The sequence below is a fragment of the Talpa occidentalis genome, unplaced genomic scaffold, assembly GCF_014898055.3.
Source record: "Talpa occidentalis isolate TD23 unplaced genomic scaffold, MPIMG_talOcc4v2.1 talOcc4.8, whole genome shotgun sequence".
NCBI classification, from domain to species: Eukaryota; Metazoa; Chordata; class Mammalia; order Eulipotyphla; family Talpidae; genus Talpa; species Talpa occidentalis.
The window spans coordinates 20,844,294-20,871,206 of record NW_023605194.1 but is presented as its reverse complement, the minus strand read 5'-3'; the positions used below and the strand labels follow the sequence as shown (position 1 = coordinate 20,871,206).

Below are 26,913 nucleotides of genomic sequence, written 5' to 3'. Positions count from 1 at the left end.
TGGGTGTGCTCCGGGATGGGCGGGGCTTCCGGTTCCGGTGGGGCCGTCCCTGGAGGCAGAGATGGCGGCGACGGCGGCCGAGGCTGCGGCCTCGGGCTCTCGAGAGCCCCGGGGAGAGGCGGAGGCCCCCGGCCCCGCCTGGGAGGAGTCCCAGCTGCGCAGCTACGGCTTCCCAACGCGCCCCATCCCGCGTCTCAGTCAGAGCGACCCCCGCGCAGAGGAGCTCATCGAGAACGAGGTAGGGGGCGGGGCCGCGTCCGAACGGGAGGGGGAGGGGACGAGCCGGACCTGGTTGAGAGCAGAGGTCAAAGGCGAAGGGTGAGAGAGGTGGGGGACTGACTGGTGGGACTGGTGCTCGGGGGAGATGGAGAGGGAGGCGTGGAGAAAGGGGACTTGAGGAGTTTCTGCTGGCAAACAGAAATGACTCTCAAGTTGGGAAGTAGTTGGAGTCACGGCACAAAAACCCGCCTGCCCCTTGGCACGACCTCATTTGTTTTTTTTCAACTGGTGTTTTCGTTCAGGAGCCTGTGGTGCTGACCGACACAAATCTTGTGTATCCTGCCCTGAAGTGGGACCTTGATTACCTGCAAGAGAATATTGGTAATGGAGACTTCTCTGTGTACAGTGCTAGCACCCACAAGTTCTTGTACTATGATGAGAAGAAGATGGCTAATTTCCAAAACTTTAAGCCAAGGTCCAACAGGGAAGAAATGAAATTTCATGAGTTTGTGGAGAAACTACAGGATATTCAGCAGCGAGGAGGGGAAGAGAGGTAAGTTCCCATACTCTCATTTTCTGTCGGATCTAGGACATCCATTTTTATTTCCTTTCCTGCCTGAAGATAGAGAGGAGTTGTGTGAATTGTCTTCTTCAAGGAATTTGGGAATGACTAGATTTGAACTGCCATTCTCTGGTTCTCCCAAAAGTGAGAGGCATGTTTGCCTAGCAGGCTCAGGTAGGTGAACAAAATGAATGGATTTGTTTGGTTGAGAACTGTGATGAAGCTAAAGGCATATGCGTTTTCAGAATAAAAGTCATTACCTGACTCATTTCTCCTTGGGAGTGCAGTCTTGGGGTAGCCAGATATTCTCTTTCCAAGAGGAGTCAAAAATGAGAACTTTAACTTAAAATCTTTTTCACTTCTAAATGTGGGTAACTAATTACAAATTTTTGTAAAATGTTGGAAGGGGCCAAACAAAGTGGTTGTTGGATTTAGCCCTGAGATTTGCCAGTTTGCAGCTTTTGTCCTAACATATTAGTCAGGCTAGGACAGTTCGAACTGGAAAATTATAACACTTGTGATTCTGGGGTGAAGGATATCAGGGTCCTCTTAGGGAAGATCAGATTAGATGGGGCGGGAGAATATTGCTTTCCCATATTGTACTGAAGATGGCAGGCACAGGACACACACAGAAGTGAGACTTCCTCTCTGCTTTTATCCCTGTCTCTAAAGACAGCCTCTTAGGTAATTGAGAATTGAGTCCCCTACGATTGCACTGACTTGCTTTCACTGATCACTTCATGGTGAATGAACATCTCCATCTCATATTTGGTGTCCAGTCCTGGGCTTCTCGGTAGTCATCTATCTCAATTTTCTTCCTGACTCTTTGCTAGATGTTTGTGGATGAATGGAATGATATAAAATATCTTTTTTTTCCTGACACTTAGCAGTTATAATTGTAGGACTTTGATCAAAAGAACTATCTCAATTATGAGTGATCTGGTTTTTATGTCTTAAATCCTGAATCATTTATGTCATCTCATGCATCAGTTTGCTCACATATACAAAACATGCACCCAGTTACCCCCCTCTCTCTATGAGAGAGAGATTAAATGGTACTGGTGGAGTGTAATTATATTGGCTACATAAGCACTGGAATGAACCTCAGACAAGACACATGACTGCTGGTTCCTCAGTCACTTTAGCTTCCTTACCTCCCATGGCAAGAGCGTTTGCTTAAGTGAGCTGCGAGCATAGTGTGTACTTCCTGGGTGAATCAAGGAAATTTTTTTATTATTACGTGGTTAGGATCTTCTTTGAGCTATTTTGAGCATAAGGCTCAACAGGAATTGTTTAGGTTCATGTTTGTGGAATGTTCCTGACTTTCTATTTTACTTGCGAAATTGTTATGTGAATATATATAACATAGTCTCTGGGGAGAGTTCAGACGTTGCATCAACGTTGAGGTTTCATATCTCCAAAAAGGTAGCTAATGTGCCTATCTTAATATTTCTAGTTAATGTTTTCATAAACATCATGATTGTTGGCACTAAGTACTTTTGAACCTTTGGAAGTAATGTTCTTAGGGCTGTTCCTGTGTCTTCAAGTTTGCCCTCTTATTAATGTTTCTTAGGAGGCATAATCAAGTATGTCTGGGTTTTCCTACTCCGTAAGCCGCAGCTCAGCAACTTAAGGCAACAATGCTTTAGTTCTCACTCGTGATACATGCTGCCTGAGAGCGGTGCTCTCACATCATCTTCACTTTGGGATCCAGATTGCCCTAGAGGCTACTACCTGAAACGGCAGTTGCTGTGGTGGAGAGAAGGAAATGTGTAGTGTCTCCTGTCTTCCTATTAGAGTTTGGAAGCATAATGAGTCACTTTTGGTACATTCCATTGGCGAAGCAAGTTAAAGAAGCAAACTTGGCTTCAAGGTGGTACAAAAGAATAACTCCCATAAGAAGGGAACTAGCTTGGTGGACAGTAACACTGTATGCTACAGTGGTCATTAAGGGCCATGAGGGGTGTTTTGGTCTCTGAGTCTCTGGAACAAGGTTGATTTTCATTGTAATCTGTGGGAAGGTTTTGAGAAACATGAAATTGCATGAGACGTGTATGTGTGTGTGTGAGTTTTTGTGCAGCATCTTCCTTGGATTCTTAAAGGATTCATACTGTGACCCAGAAGAGGTTAATAATCACTTATTTAAAAAGGTTGGTGTTGAACAAAGTTCAAAGGAGGATGGGTAATGATTCAGTTCTGTGAGAATCTGTCTTGGTTAAGATTTGCCTGGCTGCATCTCTTCTGAGGAAGATGCTAGTATGGGCTGGGTTTGGATTTCCAGGTGTGGGGAGACCATGCCAAGGGACTATGTATACATGCACTAATGAGATTTTCTTCTTGGGGAGCATAGGTTATATCTACAGCAAACACTCAATGACACTGTGGGCAGGAAGATTGTCATGGACTTCTTGGGTTTTAACTGGAACTGGATTAATAAGCAACAGGGAAAACGTGGCTGGGGGCAGCTGACCTCCAACCTGCTGCTTATCGGCATGGAAGGTAAGCAGAAAGCAGCATGGCTTGGGGGTCATAAAACCCAATTTCTGATCCTGTCTCCACCATTTATTTGCTCTGTGACTTAGAACACGTCACTTAACTTTCTTAAACTTCAACTTCCTGACTTATAAAAGGAACATAACATTTTATAAATAGCTTTGAAAAGTAAAATAATGTATGTTTAATCTTAAAGTTAGTTTCACAAACACTAAAAAGGAAGTGAGTTCCCTTTTCCCTTCTTCAGCTGCTGTGTGAGTGCATGTACTAAGATGCTAGGGAACTCTCTGCAGTACCGCTGTTCTCTATTGGCTATGTCCGTATTCAGACAATTTTTGAAGCAGGAAAAGTTTATTTTTCTATTATAACCTTAACCTTGTCTTTTGAATAGATAGCACATAAGGGTAAATTCAAGCAGTATAACTAAGTAGTGATAAAGCTGTCTTCTGCTTTAATTTCCCAGTCTCACAGTTTTCCTCCTTGGAAAGAAGGATACTGGTTGCTTATGTGTCCTGCTAGAGGATTTTGTACGTACACAAGCAGATAATGGTGAATATGTTCTTCGGGGTTTTTATAAAAATAAAAGGTGAAGTCTTTGAATGCCAATCAGGAAAAGAGCTACTTACAGCTCAGGGTCATTGTCTCTTTCTTATTTTTATCTCCAATATTAGCACAACACTGGGCCAAGAGTAAGATACTTAGTAGATGGTGAATAAACTGGGTTGGGTTGAACAAAGCAGCAGAGTAATTATTCATTGTCATTCACCACTGGGCTCTGAAGTCTGTTCTCCCCCTTTCATTGTCCCTTTTTTAGATTCAGATGGGTATTAATAAAGGTTTCCAGCACTGCAACTAATGAATTGACTCTTAACTCACTTCTTTGAAACCTACTCTTTGTTGATCTGGTAGCATCCAGTTCTGGTTTACTTGACTGAGTTTCCTGTTGTCTTCTGTGCTGTGGTAGAGTGCGGGGAAGCCTGCATCTTCCAAGATGCACATGGACTCTCAGCACTGAGGACGGCAGCCATTTTGGTACACCCAGGCCGACCCGAGGAATGTTTTCTAAACACTGTGCCCTGCAGAAGGCCCTTCAGCTCTCAGAGGTGCAAAAGATAAACAGGCATGGTCTCAGTTTTAGAGAGTAGATGGAGAACACATACACTCAGCCTAATACAAGTCAGCATTTAAATTAATTTGCCTTACTCAAATTATATAAGACTGTTAAGAAATCAAGATATGTTTTTCTCTGATGAGAATCAATAGCCACAGTGTTCGAGGAAATTTGCGTTCTGCAGGTGTGTTGATGTAGAAGCACAAGTTGAGAATTTCAGCTCCAGAAGAGCTATCCAAAGCAAATTCATATTCCTACAACTTCAGTGACTTGTTAATTCCAACAATGAAAAAGATCATGTGTGCATTGTTGATACCAGTCATTTCAGTTCATTTTTGTTTTGCTGCCCTTGAATTCTTGCCGTAATCAAGAAGAGTGCAGGTTTACCCAGCGTATTACTTGGCCAGACTTATAGGTATCATTTTGATGTGCTGTTGCTTCTAGCAATGGCAGACGTTGTTTAAGAAAATCTGCTTTGTACAAAAGCAGACTCTTAGATTATAAGAACAAAATGGTGGCTATGCAGGGGGATGGAGGAGATAAATCAGGCAAAGGTGGTCAACTATGGTGGTGAATGGAAACTAGGCTTTTGGTGGTGATCATAATGTAGTATATACAGATGTCAAGTTATAATGCTGTATACCTGAAATCTTTATAATGAATATTATAAATGATTGTGACTACAGTGAAAATTTATTTTTTTTAAAAAAAGCCTACTTTGCTACTTGATGGTGAACCCATAGCCAGTGATGGCTGCTAGATTTATTACCCATTAAAAGTATAACACCTAATTTTCTGAGAATAATTATTTGCAGTCTCTCTTAGTCTGCCTGAAACTTTAATTTGGAATGCTTAGCTAAGAGGACAGGCTGGGATTCTCTCCAGTGCTGGGCCCTATGTTTCAGCCCATTCCTTGGGATAAGAAAATGATTTTCTTCCTACAGGAAATGTGACACCTGCTCATTATGATGAGCAGCAGAACTTCTTTGCTCAGATAAAAGGCTACAAGCGATGTATCTTATTCCCTCCGGACCAGTTCGAGTGTCTCTATCCATATCCTGTTCATCACCCATGTGACAGGCAGAGTCAGGTGAGCTTGTGTGTTCTGAGGAGGGTGTCAAATCTCTTTGGGATCCAAGGCTGTCATGTCTCCCCCCTTCCCTATGGTGTTGTACCAGATTAAGACAAGCTCACATGGTAATTTCACAGTGTCATTCACATATTCCAGCCCCCTGTGGTGGGCCCCAGATGTTTCTATATATATTCAGCCCTGTAGAGCTAGTTTTAGAAGGCAGACCCATCATTGATGCTGGTGGACTTTGGTTAATTGGCTTACAAGTTCAGGGAGCAAAATGTGTTTTGTTTTGTCATGGATACCACGTCTCTTTGATAAGGGGCAAGTAGAATTGAAATATGCCATTTAATGTCTTTCCTGGATCTAAGAAAGGCATGTGGTTGCCTTTGTGGCCAGAGGTCTGTCTGACCACCTCATGTGGCCATCTTTGCTGGTTAGAAAGGAAGATGTTTGGAAGAAAGTTTCTGCAGGTTTGGGTCATATTCCTCCTACCTGCAGGCCATGAGTAAGTTTTCTGAAATACAAGCTGTGTTGATTGACTTCTGACCTCGAGCACTGAGGTGCAGGATTCTTCAGCACTTAACATTTAAGCATGGTGTCTTACAACAGCCTCTGAGGCAGAGAGAGCACGTATGTTCAATGTATGTTGTGTCCTTTACTGGAAAGAAGTTGTAAAGACATCTCGTTTCTTAGGTGTCTTTTTGACTATCAAAGTAACTACCACGTCGTAGTAATTCATAAGGATTTGATGATTGACTAATTTTTTTTTCTCTTGAACCTCTCAGGTGGACTTTGACAATCCTGACTACGAAAGGTTCCCCAATTTCCAGAACGTGGTTGGTTACGAAACAGTGGTTGGCCCTGGTGACGTTCTTTATATCCCAATGTACTGGTGAGGAGGGGGCTAGCGCTGGGGGCTTCTTGGGAGCTTTCTTTCCCATTCTCCGGAAAGCCTTGTCTGCGTCCCTCCTGAGATCAGGATTGGTCTTGGTGATCTACAGGAGGACTGGGATATGCAGATGTGAGCATACTGAACGTGGGGGAAATGACAACTCTGTCTCTAGAACAAGATGACATTCCTCAAGTCCAAAGGGGTCCCTCAGACTTGAGGTTGGGGAAACTGTTCTTGGCTCTTTGGATTCGGGGACAGAATACCACTGTCTCTAGCCCCTGAGTGTGTTTGGTAGAACGAGTTTAAAGATACGGTTTTCATTACTTCCCTTAGTGGACTCTTTCTAGTTTTCCACCCTCCCTCTGAAAAGTATTGGTGGCAGACAGGAGCCTGTTTATTTTCTTGCAGGTGGCATCACATAGAGTCATTGCTAAATGGGGGGATTACCATCACTGTGAACTTCTGGTATAAGGTGAATATGGGTTTTTTGGTAGATGGGACTGGGGTTAAGGTAGGTGTGGTCGATCATTTAGGTGGGTAAGGACGTTGGCTATCTCTGGAAGTGACTCCCAGGTCTTTGGGAGAGATTAAGAGGGATGGGGTTGAATTGGGATGGCACTGGGAACAGTGGGTGACAGTGAAGCCTGAGTTGTTGCTTCCTTTGCAGGGAGCACCTACCCCTAAGAGAATTGAATATCCCCTCAAAGCCCATCAGAAAGTGGCCATAATGAGAAACATTGAGAAGATGCTTGGAGAGGCCTTGGGGAACCCACAAGAGGTAGGTGGCTGCCCCTTGGTGGTGCTCCTGTGACTCCTTGGGTAGAATGACCAGAGAAAGGCAAGATTGGCGTCATGTTCTCTGTAGCGCCTCTGTTTCAGCATCTTGTGTCCTCTCTCCATAGAGGTTATGGGCATGTTCAGAAAATCCTTGTTTTCTGGTGGAAGCTGGGCTTGACTGGCGGATCAATTATAATCTGTTCCATGCTAGTGGTAATGTTCCCTATGGGGCTTGAGTGCCAGCTGGGTACCCCTGAGGGGATTCTTCTGGAACGGGAAGCGAGCAGTAAAGCATCTCCTCACATCCTCCCAGCTGTGCCAGGGCTGCTCTAGGTAGTGTTGAGACCTGCTTCCTCACACAGGTGTGCCAGTGGCCCACTGGTAAGAGGGAAGGTTTTTGCTTGAAATACTCTCGCCTCCTCCCTGTGGGTAACCTCACATCCAGAGGACATGTAAGGTTGGGGGTTGGCACCAGTTGGCGATTGCAGGTGACCTTTCTCAGGATATAGAGGCATTTCACATTCTTTAAATGTGTCTAAGAAACACAGGCTCTCTTGGGTGTTCAGGGATTATCAGCTCCTCAGACCTTGTCTGTCTGGTGCAGGCTTATGGATATAAGCTGTTGTGACAAGGAAGGTAAGCCAGGGTCAACCCAGAGAAGAGGGCCATGCCCTAGACTGCTGGTTGGACCTCCAGGAAGAGAGTAGTAGTGGGTTTACATGATTGAATGAAAACCTTGTCCCTATCCTTGGCTGGACACCCTCTCTGGCTCTGGGAGCTGGGGACAGGCAGTTCTGACGGGCTCCTCATGTCTCTTCACAGGTGGGGCCCTTGTTGAACACAATGATCAAGGGCCGATACAACTAGCCTGCCAGGAGTTGAGGCCTCCTGCCAGGTGACCGCTAGCCCGTCCACACCGCTTCATTGATGAGGACAGGAGACTCCAAGCGCTAGTATTGCACGCTGCACTTAATGGACTGGACTCTTGCCATGGCCCTGGAGGCAGGTGTTTGAGGCAAGGCAGGGTGGTTGCTACTCCAGTCCCATTTGGAGGTGCTTCTTACCCTGGCCTCTGTGCTCCAGCACCTTCTCTCTCTGCCCCCCCTAAAGTCCTGCATTCAGTGTGTGGAGTCCCGGCTTCTGGTTGTCATCGTGTCTGTGTGTCAGTCTGTCAACCTCGGAATGTATGTGCGTGTGTGTACATGCACGCACATGTATGTATCTGTTCTTGCTCCCCCCTTCTGGGTCAGGATGCCACTTCTGCCTCTCAACCCTGTCTCCTGCAACCTCAGTGCCTCAGCCTGAGAGAGGAGATGCTCTTAGACACCTGTTTCACCTGTTCTGCAGGGCCAGAGCAGTCCTGACCACAAGGTCAGCCTGCCTCCTTCCAGCTTTTGAAGAGTCAGCTTCTAGACAGGATGGGAATGGCTCCTGGGACTCTAATGGGAGAGCAAGAGGGAGGCTTGCCCTTGAGAGCCTGGATAGCCTTCCTGTGAGAGAATTACTAGACAGGGTTCCAACTTGGACCTTCAAGCTCAAGCCATACATAGACAAGACCCTTGGAACACGAGAACCAAGGATCGTGCAGAAGTTCCAAATTACAGACACAAACAGCTTTTTTCTTTCAGCACCAGCTCTTGCTCCCTGTGCTGGGTACCAAGGGAGTTCTCCTAGCAGTGGCTTCTCTAGGTTCTAGGGGTGCAAGCGTGTGTGTGTGTGTGTGTGTGTGTGTGTGTGTGTGTGTGTGTGTGTGTGTGTGTGTGTGTGTGTGTGTGTGTGTGTGTGTGTAGCACGCGCGCACACTGACCTGCCTCTGCTTACCAAGTTTCTCCACAGTAACTGTCCAGTGGGAGCCCCAGGGAAGTACTGCCTGGCCTGAAGCATATATACTCACTTGTAGCCATTGTGTGTTGGTTGGTTCTCATTGCAAACTGCCAGAGGTCTGACTGGCTGGCGCCACGGGTCCTGTGACCCTCCCTGCCTAGGCCATATCCTCTACTCCTTCCTGGCTGACCGGATGAAATGGGGTCAAGCCTAGGCAGCTAACTCATGACCTGTCATCCACCTCAGGGCAGGGCCCCTTAGAGCCAGCACCTCTGCTTGACCCCACTATAATGTTCCACACACAACCCCAAAAGACAGGGCAGTTGATGGAGCACAGAAATGGAATTTCCTTTTCTGGTCATAGCTACTCGTGAGAACCCCTCTCAGGGCTGCGGCTCACAGCTGGGCAGCTGTGCACTGCACCACGCAAAGGGCCATCATTCACATCTGCTCACTGGAAGGAGCTCCTGGGGATGGGCAGCGTGGTAGCCATCTTCTTGCCTCCGCTCCCATCTCCATGGCCCTTCTCTGGACGGAAAGAGGAGCTGGAAGTCTCTGGTTTTCTTTTTGTTGCCAGAGATTTACTTCCAGTGTCTGAGTGTTGGCCCTCACTGCTAGCACTCAGTTTACAGCTACAGTGCGCTGATGGATGGAGAGGATGTGTGTGCGTGTATGTACTTGTGTATTTGAGGGAGGCTGTTTTATTACCCTATCCTGGGGTTTTCTGCTGCTGTGTGGGTGTGCAAACACGGTACCTTCTCAGTTTAGTCCTTTCAAATGCAGCCGATGCTGGAAAACGTGATTGCCGCCATCTCCTTCCCGCCATCTGTTTTGGGAAAGAGGAGCAGACTGAGGATAACCTTGACCACAGTCACACTTTGAGAGACAGCAAGTTATTTCTGTTCTGAGCTGCTCTGCCAGTGTCCTGACAGACTCAAAGATGGGAGTGCTAGGTGGCAGGGAGCTCTGTGCCCGTCCGCCGGATCTTGTTGGTTTCTGTGCTCACAAGGTCTGAGCTAAGTTGATCCAGGGTGAGGGAACTTCATAGGGCCCTTGAATAGAATAGTGACCGCTGACTGTTGGAACCCTGATGTGTGCCTAGTGCTTTTGTCTTTGCTTTTCACTATCCTGCAAGGTAGGTATTGTCACATTACAGCTGAGGAAATGGCTCAAAGAGGTAAAGTGACTAGTGGCCATCAGGATTCAAACCTAGTGCTGTTTGTCTACACACCCCTTGCTGCTCCTCTCCCACTGGACTATGTTGATTTTCCTACCTTGCTCCCATCTCTACTACAGGCCCACCTCAGTTTGTATCCCACTGGGCAGTGTCTAGTGAAGGCAGACTTAGCCTAACAGGGAACAAGACTTGGGGTGAAAGCATGGCTGGGCTCTAGCTAAAGATACCCCAGGGAAACTCCCTTGAAGCCCTATTATAAGACTACAGGAAGAAGCTTTGGGGAAGCAGTTCAGATGCCATGTGTTCCTTATGTGTCCTTGAGTAGATCCCATAGCTTCTGCCAGCATGCTTCTGCTTCTACAGAAGTGATGCTCTAGTTCTAAGATAGCACTAAGAACTTTGACTCATGTTGTGCAGCCTATTTGTCCTCCAAGGAAGAAACTGAGGCTTGTCCCTTCACTCTTCCAGGTTAGGGCTGTTGGGCCTTAAATTCTACTTGCAGCAGGGGAAGCATTTCTGCTCCGTTGCTTCCTCTTGTCAGCCAGTAACTTGGAGGCAAATACACAAGGGAAAGTAGAGGTTTGGGCCTGTGTGGAGGTCAGCCAGGTACAGAGGAAACTACTATTTTGTGAAGTCAAATATTTGTTGGGGGGTTGGAGTTCGGGGGATGGAGGAGGGGCTGTTCTGGGCATCAGTTGAGCAGATGCCCAGGATGCCTGGGGGAGACCAGCTTCCCCTACAAATCAGAGCTCTAAATTACAAGGTTTTTACCAACGTGAACAGTTGGGGGAAGTCGTCTGCTCTCATTTGCGTAATGGTTTCTGTCACTGGTGATTAGACACAGGATGAAGGAAAAGAAATTTGACAATTAGGAATGAGCTATCATTAATCTGAATCTGTTAGGAGACGAGAGTGGGGAAGGATCCTTACCAATGGGCCAACCCGGTGTAGGGAGAGCCTTCTGTGCCCTAGAGACTCTTGGGCCACAAACTTGGTGTTTTTCTCCCAGCAGGCCAAGTTGGATATTAACAAAAATTAGGTGGACCCAGCCCCCAGCCTGAGGTGGATAGTGAATGGTTATCTACATTCACATGCCCACAAGACAAAAATAGCAATAGAATAGTTTTGGCGTGTTTGTGGGAAATGTAATAGTCACCATTCCAGATATGCCACCTTTAACAAATATTTGTTACATTCCAACACTGGGGGTTGTGGTGAAAGCTTGGTCTTTGTCCCTTGGGTGTGGAAACCATGTGAGACAAGTGGGGGTTTGAAGCCATGTGTCATTGTGTGCCGTGAAGAGGACCATCAGGGGAGAGCAGAGCTTCACCTCCATGCCCCTGGGCTCCCAAGGAGGGGCTTTTCAAACTCTAGGCCTCTTGGCATCATTGATTCTCACCCCCTCCCCACCCCATAATCAATGCAGCTGTAATATGGTGGCTACTGAGGCTCCTGCCCAGATATGTGAGCGACGGAATGAGATTAACAGGTTGAGTCTTAAGGTTTGGGAAGCCCCAACTTGGATCTTCCCTGCTCTCCTCTCTTGAAACTGAAAGGACAATATCAACTTGCACCATTTGGTACTTGTCCCTCAGATTTGTGATTCATATGTGGTGGGTCCTTCAAGCCTAAATTCCCTTGGATTGGGGGTGAGGGTGGTGGTGATTTGTCTCTTAGAGCATGAACTTCCCACTGGTGGGGCTGTGTGTGTGTCTCCCTACCTCTGGGTCTTCCACTCACCAAAACTTGCTGCAGTTTAGTAGGGCTGCAAGGAATGGCCTTCAAGGGCTGGTTTTGCCCAAATAGGGGGAATGCTGGTGTACACCTGGAAGTGGCTCCCAGGGTTCCAGAGGTACTGGCCTTGTAGCCGGTGCCCTTTTTCTTTGGGGGCTGTAGCTGATTGGCCAGCTGCTCACTCGCAATTGCCTGTTCTAGAGATGTTCACTTCCCCGGCCAGTCTCCAGCAGCAGCTTCGCCAAGGCTCTTTGTCCTCAGTTCTGTCCCCAAGCTTTTTTTGCTGCAAGTGGTGGACAGGCTTGTCTCTAGCATCCCTGGCCCCACGGTCATCCCTTCATCTAGAGTCTCCTTTGCTGACTTCCAGTAGTTCTTTGACTAGGACTATTAGCCCTCTGGTTCCGTGTGCTGTCCTCTTGCCATCCCTCTGGAAGTCATGTGCATCCTCATCTCCCTTTCCTGATACGTCCTTGTGTGTGTCTTCAGCCAGCCCCGTTTCACCCTCACGGGTCTTGGGATCTTCACTGAAGCCCTGCTGAGCCCTTTGAGTGCATTTCTGGGGGACAAAGCCTCGGATATTGACCCAGAGGCCTGCCTGTGATCAGTGAGGCCTCCGTCTGAGATGGTAGCAAGAGAGAGGTGGACAGTGGAGAGACAGAGGGGGGAAGGGCCCGGAGTGGTGCCAGGCTGCCAAGCCATGTGGGAGAACTGAAGTTAATGCTTCCCTCCGAGTGCACCTGTGTGCTTTAGGGTCCAGCAGTTCAGGGCATTTTGTGACTCCTAATTTCTCTCAGGTGTCTGGCAATCCTCCAAGTCACCCAACTCCACTGGTTGCTGGAAGGGAAACTGCATGTTTGAGTTGTCAGATGTTGGGTTGGAGGTCATGGATGAGGATGCCTCCAGGCTGGGTACCAGGAGAACCCTGTGGTCAGCTTATACCCAGACTCTGTTCTTCCAAGAATTTGAGTATGATAACTGATAAGAAAAGTTTTGGCCCTGCCTTCACCCAGAGTCTGATCTTCTGATACGATTTTGGGAAGGCGCCTGTGCCCTTTAACCTGAATGAAAAGCAACCTAGTGTGGTGTTCACAAGCTTGGGTTTTGGTTCACGTTTCCAGCTCTGCTACTTACCAACTAGGTTTGACCTTGGTTGATGTACTTAACCTCTCTGAACCTCAGTTTCCTCAACTGTAATGATCTGGGGGAAGAGGGGGTTGAAAATATCTACCTCATGGTTGTAGGATTAACTAAAATAATGTAAAACTTCAGCACAGTGCCTGGCAAGCACTTAATAAATGGTGGTGGCAGTGATACTTTATATGTAATTTATTCCAAAAAGTTGATTTCGGTGATTTCTAAGCAGATTATCAATGATTCCTTCCCTCTCAAAGCATGAGGAAGGGCACGGGCAATACCCAAGAGCCCATATTGAGTTGAGGGCAGTCAGCAGAGCCTTGGTACCCAAGCCCATCCTAGTGTGAAGGAAAGGGAAGTATCTGATGCCAGTTCTGCCTGGCCATCCTGATTCGACCCCTCTTCACTGCAGACCTGGGTGAGAAGCTTTCCTGTGAGGGATAGAGAGAGCTGAACACATCGCACCTGGAGAAGCTGCTGCCCTCACACCAAGACACTGCAGCAAATTGGGGCCCTGGTTCAGCTTTATTCCATACTCCTCTCTGTATGAGATTGTTCTAGGACAGAGGGGCAAGCAGAGAACTCAGGAAAATACAAGACTAAATAGCTATTATCTGTGTCCACTTGATGCATTTCTGGTCCAGGCCCAGTGTTGGTCCCATCCATGTGCCTCCAGGTCAGTAGGGGAGACAAGCAGGCGGTTACGATGCACATAGAAGCCCCTGGCCAAGCTCAGGGGTGCGTAGTAGGCTTCCTGCAGGAATTGACACGTTGAAGGCTGACACCTAGGAGATAGCCAGGGGCTGGGGATAGTAAAAGGCATAAGTTTCTCCTGGTTTATTTCTCTCTGACCCCCATGAACATTGCTCCTCCATATTTAAGGATTTTGTTTATCAGGGAAAGCCAGGTGACAAACCCCAAGAAGAACATTTAGTTCGTCACAGAATCTTTGGCAGTTACTCAGGTGCTGGTCCAAGTGTGTCCTGGACTCTGACAGACCAGGCCTGCGCACTTGTGCTGTTGTCCTCAGAAGGCTGTGTGGCTCTGAGCCACTCTGCCCCTCTGCTTGGAAGAACTGCTCCATCCAGTCCTCTGACATCAGCCTGAGGTGTATCATAGCTGCTTGGAAACAGCTGATCGTGGGTTTGCACCCCCTTCTGGCCATCTCTCCTCCCACCATGGGGCAGGTCTGCCGTTCTCTGTAGTTACATCTTGCCTCTGACCCTGGCCCCCAGCTCATAGGTAAAAATAAAAAACTAGCTTGTGCCAGCCATCTCTGGACTGCAGCCTTACTGTAGTCACCTTGCATTCACCACTTTACTTCTAGATTGTTCTGACTTGGCCTTGGAAGCCTTCTCTTTGGCCCCAGAAAATGTTGCTGTGTTGTGTTCAGTTTGCTTAAAACCTGTTTACTTGGTCATTGAGGTCAATCCTGCCCTTCAGGGAAGCTGTGCTTCTTAACCCAAAATGTAAGTTACATCTGGGCTAAGTTCCTATTACCTCAAATATATACTGTATACTGCAATATAGGGGAGTGGTTGAGAATGAAGACTTTGCACATCTGGCTTTGAATCTTAGATCTGCCATTCTGTGTGACCTTAGGCAGATAACAAGCTGCCTGAGACTCCCCGTCCTATGTATGAGGATACCGCCTGCCTGAAATAAAGTATGTTAAGAAAGGCTTAGCAGTGTGCCTGTTCCTTAGCAAAGGCCCACGTGTCAGTGTCTTTGAGTAGCCCCAGCCCTTCGCGCTCTCACAGCATTTACGTCTTCCTCATCCAGCTTCCAAACTAAGGTCCTGCTTCTAGTTTCAGGGCAAGTGTAATTGTCAGCTAATGAGCCAAGTGGAAGTAAAAGCATGACCCACTCATGGTACCAGTCCCTACCCCTTCTTAGGGGTCTTTGACTCACAGGGGCCCTGTCACACTGACACCACTGTGGAATGATCCTCCACAAGTTCTATATTAAACACACCTGATACCCAGGGTCAGTGGAAATGAGCTCAGACCTGCTGCTGCCCTTGAGGAGGTGCTGAAGGCTTGTGCTGGCTGGCGCCACAGCTACGTGCGGGGGCACTAGGGTGAGCAGGTGGCACCGCAGCTAGGGACATAGGTGATGGAGAATGATGCAGGAGCTACCGAGCTAGTCTAGGGGCTCGGGAGCCGTGGACTTGAGATTTCCTTGACATTTTTGACTTGTGAGTCTTCATCTTTGTGTTTGAGCAAAACCTTACCCACTTCACAATCAGCGAGGTCATTGTTCTCTCAAGGACTTGTGGGATGTCTTGGCAGGAATGGAGGTGGGGTGTTAAACATGACTCCTGGGTTTGAATCCCTATTTGTCACGTCCTCACACTAACCTTAGGTAAGTCGAGTCTGGTGTTGGCCACTTCATGCATTGGCATGGTCAGCTTTGTAAGGAGTGGTCGTGGTGAGGCTTAAAAAGCCCCGCACAGTGCAGGCACTCAGGAAGCGCTTTCTTGCTGCCTGTGACCAGTGTCGGCTGGCGCTGCGAGAGACACTGGCAACTGGGCTTTGGCTTGCTCTGACTCAAGGTGCGGCGCGGAGTCACAGGGATGACACGGTGGGCAAGCGAGGTGGATGAGGTAATGTGGAAGAGACTGAAGTCAAAAGTAGGGCAGGGGACAAAAATGGCTTTGCTGGGATGGGGTTTTGAGGGACAGCAGCAGGTGTCTGGATGCTAGGTTACTCTCTCACCCCAAGAACAAAGCAACTGCAGCAGGAGGGTGTCTGTGGAGGACACAGGGTGGCCAGTTGGAAAGAACACGAGGTCCTGGGCAGTGAACCTCCCTGTGCGCCTTAGATGTGCTTTCCCAGGCTGGGTGACTGGGCGCATCTATGTCTCTGCTTCAGTCCCCTCAGCTTTAAACTCGGTTAAGAATACTATTAACGCCCTTACAGGGCCAGTGGGGCGATCTCTGTGATGGGGTGATATGAGCTGAGCACTGTGTGTTAGCAGTTGGGGGGAGAGATAGGCGGAAGTTTCCAGAGCAGGTAGTCCACAGAATTGCAGTGGTTCACAGGGGTAGAGTTTTCCATAGCCTGAGCAGAAAGTGTAGAGAGCAGCATTTCACACCAAAACACAGGAGGGTTGCCTGTGGGGTTCAGAATGGGCAAGGTTTGCATATTGGCCTCATCATCCCCAACACTGAGGCAGTCAGATTCTTTACTGTCTCTGAGCCTTGATTTAACAGGTCCCCTCAGGTGACTATTGGGAGTGAATGAGGCACTTCAAGTGGAACAACTCAGTGCCTAGTAAGTGCCCAATTAATGTTCCTTTCTTTCCTTTTCCCCTAGGAAGCATCTAGCTTACCTAGCATACAAGGGACTCAGTGGTCTGTGCTTTAGTGTAAAGTGATACCAAGTTTCCCTTCTTTCTACCATGAGGTCAGTTGCCTTCAAAAAGTGTGAGTGCGAGTGGAGAAGAACATGGAGAAGGGGCAGGACTCAACAGTCCTGGAGATGGAGTAGCGACTCCCCTGGTCTTCAAGTTGGCAGAGGGGTGGGGTGGAAAAGGGTGATGTTGACAGGTAAGAGTTTCCAGAAGGAAGGTGGGTGCTGAGTATAGCGGGAAAAGCCAGTTGAAGGGCAGTGTGGGATGGAGAACAGGACTGTGAGCTCAGGGTAAGGAGACCAGCGTTCTCCCAAGAGAGCCTTGGGAATTATGACTGCAAATCAGCAGTTGTGAGAGAAGTCCTGCCTTCGGTCAGTCACCATCATCGCACCTGTGAGCGCTGTGGTCCTTCCAGAAAGGCAGACTGATAAGAAATAGAAATCATCAAGCAGAAAGACTTAAGTGTTCCCACAGCCAAGAAAATACACCATCCGATCAACGTGTAGGGCAGGCTAAGTAACGGCCTACATATTCTATGGGAAAAAAAGCATCAGACCCAGGGATTTGAGCTGGGTGACCACCTCTTTAACGAAGGCCCTATGATAGGCCTTTCAGAGGACACAAAGAGGACTTCTTAGAATCTAGTCAGTGGTCCAACCAATGATTTCTTATTTTACAACCTCAACTGTGAGAAGACAACCTCCAAAATATATGGGGTGGCATCAGTTTTTCCTTGACAGGCCAGCCTCTTTCGGTGCTGGATCGCTCCGCATGAGGGATGGACGTGCTGAACAACATCCAACCCATGACCTGACTGTGCCTGCTTTAGGGAATGTATGCAGTTTGTACTTTACATCCTTGGCACGTGGAAGAGAATTGGCCTGTTAGATGAACAGGTTTGCCTTGTAAAATCAACTAAAGAGTATAAAATCAACTACATTTATTTAGACTTGGATTTTAAGTTGAAATCTTGCAAAGTTTTATGTAGTTTTGAAGACTTTAAAATCACTTAAGATTCGTGGTATTTATAAACTTAATTTATCAGAGATATAATAATTATTTAAGTACTTGGAACGGTATGTTTTAGTCATAAATGAAATACTTAAGGAAATCTTAATATTAAATCCTTTTTTTCTTTCATAAGCAAATTAATAAATTTTGTAAGCTGAACTTAAAAGCTTAGACAAGAACTAGGGTTTTCAATTTGCAACTTTGAAGACTGAATATAACTTTTTTTAAAAAGATTTTATTTATTTATACAAGCACTGGGTACAGTCAGAAGTGCTGGAGGGTGAGAGAATTCACCAGAGCCAGGGTGGGCAGACCGAAGTACACTGCTGAGGGGAGCAGCGGGCGGCAGGAGAGGTCTGCGCGCCATGCGGGACCCTCCTCTGGTGGCCGGGGAGCAGCCAGGGATCGAACCGGTGCTGCAGAGGCTGCGGGCAGCTTCGCAACCCAGCGCTCAACCGCTGCGCCACCGGGGAGGCCAGGAATATAACTTTTAAAGCCAAAGTAATTTCTGGATAATTGTTCTTACACACACACACACACACACCCCGCTGTCACGAATACAGAAAGCTCACAGGGAATGCAGCACGACCACGAGCCAAGTCGGGAGCCCTCCGCGCCCCGGGCAGCTGGTGTCAGTGATGACCAGCCATGGGCCAGTTGGAGCTATAGGTGTATTTTTGAAAGTTTAAAAAAAATAGTTGGGGGCCTCCCCGGTGGTGCAGCGGTTGAGCGCTGGGTTGCGAAGCTGCCCGCAGCCTCTGCAGCGCCGGTTCGATCCCCGGCCACTGGTGAGGGTTCCACATGGCGCACAGACCTCTCCTGCTGCCCGCTGCTCCCCTCAGACTTCCTCACTCTGCCTGTTCTACTCTCCGCTCTGGCTCTGGTGAATTCTCTCACCCTCCCACGCCTCTGACTGTACCCAGTGCTTGTATAAATAAATAAATAAATCTTAAAAAAAAAAAGTGTGTTAGCAATTTAAAAAAAAAAAAAATAGTTGGAAGCTTTTAAGATCAATTTTCATCTGAAAAGCCAAAAAATTACTAGGAAACTGAAAGGTCTGGTAGCAATAAAATCACATTTCCCACACGACAACAGTTGACTGGAGCTGAGCAGCTCCCATCGCTTTGGCCATGTGCCTTCCAGTTTGCCACGGTCTCTACTCCTCATTTTGGTTCCTGACACTGGTTTTGTGTCTCGTGACCTGTCTGGCTCACAGACTTTTGAGTGTGTGGCCCTCAACTAGAGGTCCTCTGAGGGTTGTACCAGCTGATTTGTAGCCTCAGGAAAAGTGCAGGCCTCACTCCAGCGGTACTGTCTTTTTCCATCTGACCGGATCCCAGAACTGGTTTCAGCCCCTTTGTTTGCTGTGACCAGGTCCCTCCCAGGTCTTCTCTTGCCTAGACAATTGCTTCTAACCTCACGTCTCAGTTCCTGTGAGCTTCCTGATCACACTTCTAGTTTGAACACGGTCTCAGTTTGGGATGTGAGGGCCCAGGCTCCTTGCCTTGTGAAGCTCCCATACCTGACTGTACTTGGTCCCTCAGACTTATTTGTGAACCTTCCAGCTCAGATTCCCAAACCCTAACTCCATCTCGCCATCACTGCTCCCCACCTGGGCAATGTGGTTGCTCAACTGAGAAGTGTAAGACAGGTGGCTGAAGGGCCAGGAGACCTCAGAGGTAAGGTTGGAAGTGCTTATACTCTCGAGAGAAAGAGAGGCAGAAGCCAAAGTGGGTTTAAGGAGGCAGCTAGCAGAAGGCGTTTTAGGTGTGAGAGGACACTGCACCTATTTGTAGGCAGAGGAGATGGCAGCCGGGGAGAGACTGTAAGTGTGAGAATAAGGTCTCAGAGGAGGTTTGGAATAGGAATCAGCAACAGCTGTCTACACCCTGGGAGGTCCTGAAGTTCAGAAACTGCAAAGATGCAGGAGGCTCAGCTGATAATTTGGGGGTGGAAGTGATAATCCCCTAAACTAATGGTTAAATAAAGGATGCCAGAGCTTTGGTGAATAAAAAGAGGACATGGCCCTGATGTTGGGCCGCAGCCTGGGCAAGAGGACTTTTCAGCAGTGCAACCAAAGCTGCTCACAGTCTCTCTACATGTAGCAGACACATCTGAACCACATCATGGTCACGAAACCCAGTGAAGAGCCAGACCCTGTGAGTGTTGATTAATGGATCCATGTCAACCTAGTCTAGAGGGAAGTCTCCAGTAGTGTGCCTTTGGGCTGTCTGGGCCTGTGACCCGTCTGACATTTTTATTGACAACTGACCGAGGCAGCGGGCTCGTCAGGTTTGCAGGTGATAGAGCTAGGAGGGGCAGCTAATACTTTGCATGAAAGAGTCAGGATTCAAAACGATTTCAACAGGCTGGTACACTGGGCTGGAACCAACAAGATTAAATTTAACAGGGATAAATGTAGAGTCCTGCACTTAGGTTAAAACAAAATCAATGACATAAGTACCGGGTGGGAGGGTGGACCCAGCTTGACAGCAGTTCATGAAGAAAAGACCTGGGGGGTTTAGTTGACTGCAAACTCAATATGAGTCAACTGTGTGATGTGACTGCTAAAACCTCTAATACAATCATGAATTGTATTAACCACAATGGAGCAGCCAGATCAAGAGAGGTGCTTACCCCACTGCTTTTTGAGATTGTTAGGCCACCTCTGGAATACTGGGTTTAATTCTGAAGTCCTTTCTTTTTTTTTTAAGAGGGTCAGTAACAGTGGAAGAATATTTTCAGACAAGCAGCCAGCATGGCAATGGGCCTGAATACTGCCAGACATTTGCCAGAAAGTCTACAGTGCTGGGGTTCCGGAATGAAGGGTACGGGTGTAATCTGACCTCAGGCAAAAACAGTTGTATCTGGAACACTATTCCAGGATTGGAGGGGAAATTCTGGGGTCTGCTTTCCCCCAGTACTGTGGGTACCCAGAGGCATTAGCTTGTGAATCTCACCCCAGGCCTTCCTGAAGTCAGGGAGTTAGGGGTCACTTCGATGGGATCTAGAATGGAGAGCAGCATGGGAGTGGGCAGAGAGCGGGGCAGTGAAGTGGGAAGAGACCTGGAGATGTGGCCCTCAAGCGCCACCTCTTCAGCGCCATGCCGCGTCCCCGGGGATGTGAAGTTCCCATTTCTGTCACAGTGTGGCGCCCTCGCTCCATGTGGGGATCCAGAACCAACAGTGGGAGCCGAGTGGGCAAGATCCAAGCTGCCCTTCTCACACTCCCCACAGTGGGGAGCGCTTGAGGCCCTCGCTGCGTAGGCCCTGCCGACCTGGGACCCCTGTGTGGCCAGACGACTGTGGTGTGGAAAAGCTGACTTGAGGCACAAACACACTTGGGGTCCCGATGCGGCTCCTCTGAGGGCCACACATTAAGACCTGAGCTACGCTGCACGTGGCTTCCTGTCTGCCCTGGCACTAAGCCCATGCTGCAGAGAGGGCTCTTCTGGCAAGAGGGTGTCCTGGCACCAGGAGCCCCAACGCTGGGGTCAGAGGATCCAAATCCCCTCCCACTAAGTGTATGGCTACACCAGCTTACCTACGCTCCAGGGTTCTGGAGTTCCGGAGTAGAATAACACCGCCAAGTTCATGGAGCCGTTAGCAGTGGATGAGTCAGGCATCCATGGCAAGGATTCTGAGCTGTCGCAGGAAGCACCAGAGGAGCTTGTTGAAAACGCAGATTTCTGGTGCCACCACTAGTCATTTAGTGGTTCTGGATGGAGCCCAGGAACCTGACTTTTTAGCTGCACCCCAGGTAATCTGATGTCCATGATCCTCTGAGCTCATTTGGCCCAGCACGTCCGAGGCTACTCTAGCAGGCATTAGTGCTCATCCTCTGAGCCGTGGGAGCCACTGTGTGGTGACCCCAGGCCAGAGGGACACAGGCTTGCTCTCAGCGTGGCCCCAGCCAAGGGGGGGAGGGCTGGTGTGGAGATGAGGACACAGTATTTAAGCTCAAAATGGATGTTTGAGACCTGGAGGGACTGGGTATATACAGGGCCATAAAGGAGCTGGGGTGCTGGTGCCAGAGATGGGGGGCACTAAGCAGTAGGGCAGTGGGGATGTGCTGGTGTCTTGGAGTTTGAACATAATATTACTGAAGGGATGGGATCGTGTCCTGGGAAGGGCAGACACTGAGGAGATGGGGTAGAGTGACACTGGCGCTTCTTGGGAGGGGTGGGGGTTTGTCATATCGTGACAGGAGCACAGACAGAGCAAGGGAGACTGCGATGCTCAGTGAAGCCCCCTGGGGGCAGCCACGCCTTGTGAGTTGTGGTGAGGCACTGCGCCCAGGCGGCTGACTTCTCATTTTGGGGGGATGAAGATGGGGGTGGGGTTAGTTCCTTAAGAGCTTCTGGAGGACTCCCCTGCACCTCCTCTTGCCGCCCCCAAATATAGGTGAAGTGTGTGTGTGTATATATACGAGGAGTGTAAGGTTAACTTAGGCTTCCTTCCACAGTTAGCCTCATGCTCAAAAGTCCCCTCTGGATTTCCTGACTGTGGAGTGTCTATCTTCTAGACACTCTCCTCTGCCCTACCTCCATACACAAAATACTATTTGACCCTACACTTGGGGTCCAGCTTCTCCAAAGGGGGGCACTCCTGTCAGCAACTCATGAGCATGAGGATGTCTGCTAACTGAAAACACTTTCCAGAAAGTCTGAAGGTCTTCCCAGAAGAATATTCTAGAATATTCATATTCCAAATCCTTGAACACTGGAGCGGGAGGAAAATTCAAATACCACCTGATGTCGTCTCCCCCAACTAGCTGGGGAGGCTGACACCTTGTATGGATGCCTGCCTTCTAAGTCTCTGAGGACCCTCCTGGTGAGGGAAATGAGACTCACACTCGCATACAGAAGAGGGAGACACAGAAGAGCCAGGCAGTGAGTTGTGAGATTCCGCTGATAAACACCTAGGAGGCAAGGGGTCGGTGAGCACCAATAAATGAAGGCTCCCTAGAGCAGTGCAGTTGGAACTGCACCTTAACATGGTAGAATTTATATTGGTTTGTTTCTTTTTAATTATAATGTCATGAAAAATGAAGAAAATTAAAATATTTAGCTGAGCAGGTGGGTGGGGCATGTTGGACCATCTACAGGGGAGCAAAACTGCAGAGGCCTAAGTGCATTTGAGGATTTGAGGACAATAAAGAGACCAGCTTGACAGGAGAGTTGGGAGGATTGCATTTTGGGTGCAGAGAGAGGGAGAAGGGCAGAGGTGTGGCTGCAGTAGGGGGGTGAGGCTAGAGTCCAAAGGCAAGAAACTTGGAGCTGTGCTCATCCTTGGCTGGACCGAGAGTGGAGGAGCTGGTAAGACACCTGAGGTGGAAAGAGGTTTTCAGAAGCAGGTGTGCACAAGCCAGAGAAACATTTGCCAGGTGGGCAGGAGTGGGCCTTAGAGAGTGGAGGTCACTGAAATGGAGGGTGGAGAGGGGAACAGGGAAGGGGCGATCACAGGCTTGACCTCCGAAGAGGAGTTTGGGTATAGGAGATGGGGATGAGGAGTGGAGGCCTTTAGAGTTGGTGATGAACAGGACAGCAGGAGGGTCAGAGTAGGAGTCAAGGTGAGGGTGGCACAGTAGGGCTGGGCTGGAGGGGTACAGAGGAAGGGGTGGAATCAAAGGAGCTGTCCCCGATAGACTGCCAGGGGAGGGGGCGGGGTGCAGTGGACTTGATTGGGTTGCCTTGGGCCAGGGCTGACACTTAGTTCTGGGGGTAGCATGTAGCGAGCAACCCGTGGCGTGGCACCACAGATTACAGTCTCAGGAGTCTAGAAGCCATGAGGGTAGTGAGGGACCTCACTGGGGCAAGAAAGGGGCAGATTCTAGGGCCCAGCCTGAGAGGGCTTGATGGAACAGGGCCCGGTCAAGAGTCCAAGGTCAAATGAGAGGCATTATCATTGTTACTACGTTTAAGTATCTGAAGTAGACTCTGAGTGGGGAACAGAATACTCAAGGGAGCATTACTTTGTGTCAAACACTGTTCTCTAGTAATTAATCATCACAAGACCCTCCACGCACAAGTGCTATTATTATTATTAACATTTTAGAAACAAGGAAATTGAGGTTCAGAGAGGGAAAGTAACTTAATTGAGGTCACACAGTCAGTTGTTGACAGAGCTAAAAAGTTTTCCTGACTCCAGAGTCTCTACTTCCTGCTCTGCCTCTTAATCAGCTACTTACCAGGTAGGTAACATTAGTCAGGTCACTGATTCCCCCCTCACTTTCCTCGTCTGAAAAGTAGGGATGATAGTAACTATCTCATAGACTTGTGATGATTAAATGAATTAATATATGTAAAGGACTTAAAGCAGCACCGAGACCACGGAAAGTGCCACTTCAGGCTGTGCTTCTGCTGTTGTTTTTGTTATTGTCCTTGCTCCTCACGGCCTCTTGCTAAAGCTCTGAGGAAAAGCTCAGGAAAGCCAGTCCTCTCCTAAGGGCTTGAGCCACTGACATGAAGGAAGAAAGGCCCAGGGCACACTGGTAATTTACAGAGAGTCAGGACGTGGGGGAAGGTGAGAGCGCAGCGTCCAACCTGAGGTATGCAACCAGGGACATTTTCGTTGTTCCTGCGGCCTGGAGGAGCTACTGGGTTTTGGTGGGCAGGAGCCAGGAAAATTAACAGTGGGTAGTAACAGCCTAGCTGAGAATGTGCGGGCAAAACTCAACCGGAAAGGAGGCCTGGGATTTAATGGCCCAGAAGAGGAACTGTAGAGACTGGAGCAGCACAAGCATTTGGAAGGGGCTTGGAGGCCCGTGGGCAGCTGGGAAGAATCAGATCCTGTTGGAGGTAAGTGTTAGCACTGCACAGACAGGCTGGGGCCAAACCCCAGAAAACCAGGTGGAAGGGTATGGAAATTGAGCAGGAGACATGAAGAGCTGTGAGCTTCTGGATGAGGCCCCGAAGCATTGAGGAAGATCACTCGTGTAGCCAGAGAAGAGGTGGGGTGAGATGGGGAGAACTTGGGGGCATGACGGGAGCTTGGGGCCCGACTCTGGCAGTACGGGCGCATGAGGTAGGATGGATGTGGCATTGGTGGGACATCACTGAGGGACATTGAAGGAAAACTACCAGTGTGAATGGAGAGGGAACTGGGCCAGATCTAGCAGGCACATGACCTGGGAGGGAATTCTGGGAGAGGTGGGCTGATTTGGGACTCAAGGTGGTTGCAATGAAATTAAGGTGGTGGTGGGGAGTCTGGGAGGAGATGTCTGGGAGGAATTGCAAGTCAGAACTGAAGTGCCAACTGGGGAGTCATTAATTCACATTTATTGAGTTCCCATGATGCTCAACACCCACATGAAATAGGGCCTAGTTGAATTTGAGGTCTTGCTTGAGGATTAATCGGCCATAGGAGAGAGGGTGGAGGGAGAGGCACTGCAACTGGCCCCTTCCAAGCCTGCGCGGATAACAGAGAAGGATGCTGGGGGACAACCAGAGAGATGGGGGGGCTGGAAGAGGGAAGAGACTTCCAGAAGGGCAGCACCAGCACCAGGGCCACAGAGAGAGGCCTAAGGGCTGGCTGCCTCCAGAGCCAGTGACTTGAGGACAGTGCAGAACAGAGGCCACAGTGGTGTCACCCGTGGAAGGCAGGTGGGTGAAGATGGCTGGTGACCCCTCCCACAAACACACCCACACTTTCCCAAACCTCTCCTATGGATTAAACTGTTTTATAATAATTTCCTTTTCTCTTCATAAGCAGATAATGTCGTACAAGATCTCTTAATTACCTAGATATTGACTAGATATATAATCATAGAAAATAGGACTTCAGTTATTAATGAATTTTTTTTTAAAAGTAAAGCAGGAAAAAAAGATGATTGACAGGCTGGAATTTGGAAGCTCAGGGAAAGAAGCCTGGAGCTATGGTCCGAGGGCAGGATGAAGAGGGTGTGTATGAGACAGGGGCGAGTTGGGGTAATGGAGAGGAAGCAGGGAAGGAGGGTCTTCTCTGAGCTAAGGGGTTCCTGAGGTACAAGGTACCACAGCAGGTACAAAGTAGTGGAGTTCTCCAGGCTCAATTCCCTGGTCTTCCATCACTCCCCACCCCCTCAGGAGCCTCACTTAACTCCCAGTTTGGGCTATTTCCTTAGCCTTGGCCTCAAGGAACACAGGGGAAAACACCATGTCCTGTAACTACCCTGACCTAGCTGGCTGCCCTGCCCTGCCCTCCAGGTCCCTGCACCCTTAGCCTCCCCGTCTCCAGGATGAAGTTCAGCTCCCATGAATGACTTGTCTGTAGAGTGTTTCCCTGTGCCATCGTCAGCTCATGTGGGCTTTTCAGAAAGCTTGTGGACCGCCCTGGACTCTTTCCCTCCCCACCACTGTCCTCCGCTTCTCCTATTCAGACCCTACTTGTCTCTGTCTCTCTCTGTTTGTTGGACTGTTTGATCACAGTCCTTTCTGGAAAGCAGTGCTCAGATCCCTCCCCCATGCATCCTGGTCTTTGAATCTGTCACCAGAGCTAGGAATCAGCAGAGGATGTTGAAAACTCCTCTCCTCTAGGAATCCTCCTCCAATTGGACTCATTTAATTCTTATTGCTCCTTTCCTCTGTCATTCTGCAGATTAGGGGGTTGGGGGGGGCCACTGAGATAACTTTGCAGATAAAAACAGCACATGCCCTGGTAGCTGATTGTTTCAGAACTATTTTGCTTCTGTTGCATTGTAATACTCTGAAAGGAACTAGAGATCATCTAGTGCAGAGATCTCAAAGGATATGTTAAACTTCAAAACTTCAGTTCTGAACACACACACACACACACACACAGGCTTTTTTTTTTTTTAAAGATTTATTTATTCATGCATACTAGAACCAGGGTACAGGCCAGATTTGCAGGAGGGTGAGAGGATTCAGCAGAGACAGAGTGGGGAACAGAACAGGCAGACTGATGAAATACACTGCTGAGGGGAGCAGGGGGCAAGACAGGCGAGTTCTGCTGTGCCATATGGGATTCTCGCAGCCGGCTGGGATTGAACCCGCGCTGCAGAGGCTGCGGACAGCTTCACAGCGCTGTGCTCAACCGCTCAACTGCCTGCACCACCAGGGGAGGCGCGTGCGCGCACACACACACACACACACACACACATACACACACACACTTTCTCACCTTGCCCAACCCTGCCCATAGCAGCCCTGGATGGTCCTGAGAAGCCCAGGGCTCCACTTGCCAAGGTCTAATGCCTTCATTTACAAATGAGAAGACTGAAGCCCAGAGAGATAAAGGGACTTATCCAAGGTCATGCAAGCAGGAGCAAAACCTCAGATCCCCCCCAATGCCAGCCAATGCTAGCATTCTAAGACTTACTAGCTTCAAGCTGAGCTGTCCCTCCAGTTTCTGTCATGTACCTGGTGTCTGTCATTCCTTCACTTAGCAGATGTTTGCAGGGCACACTCTGTGCTAGGGACACAGGAGACCCTCAGGGCTCTTCGCTACAAGGCCCAGGAGTGAGTGAAAGCAAAAGCAGATACTCTCTGCCCTCGTGGGGCTTGCAGTCTTAGTGGGAGTGCAGAAAAACTACACCTGTGGGAAGTGCCAT

At 48.7% G+C, this 26,913-nt stretch overlaps 1 protein-coding gene across 1 annotated transcript; it reads left to right on the top strand.

Annotated features, from left to right (window-relative positions):
• The first annotated feature begins 9 nt into the window (after window positions 1–9).
• HIF1AN (hypoxia inducible factor 1 subunit alpha inhibitor) lies at window positions 10–8,259 on the top strand. The gene is made up of 8 exons (XM_037495959.1): window positions 10–238; window positions 522–772; window positions 3,132–3,280; window positions 5,330–5,475; window positions 6,246–6,352; window positions 6,761–6,824; window positions 7,020–7,130; window positions 7,952–8,259. The coding sequence occupies exons 1-8, from the start codon at window positions 62–64 to the stop codon at window positions 7,994–7,996; spliced, it is 1,050 nt and encodes a 349-aa protein (XP_037351856.1). The 5' UTR covers window positions 10–61; the 3' UTR covers window positions 7,997–8,259.
• Window positions 8,260–26,913: the final 18,654 nt, after the last annotated feature.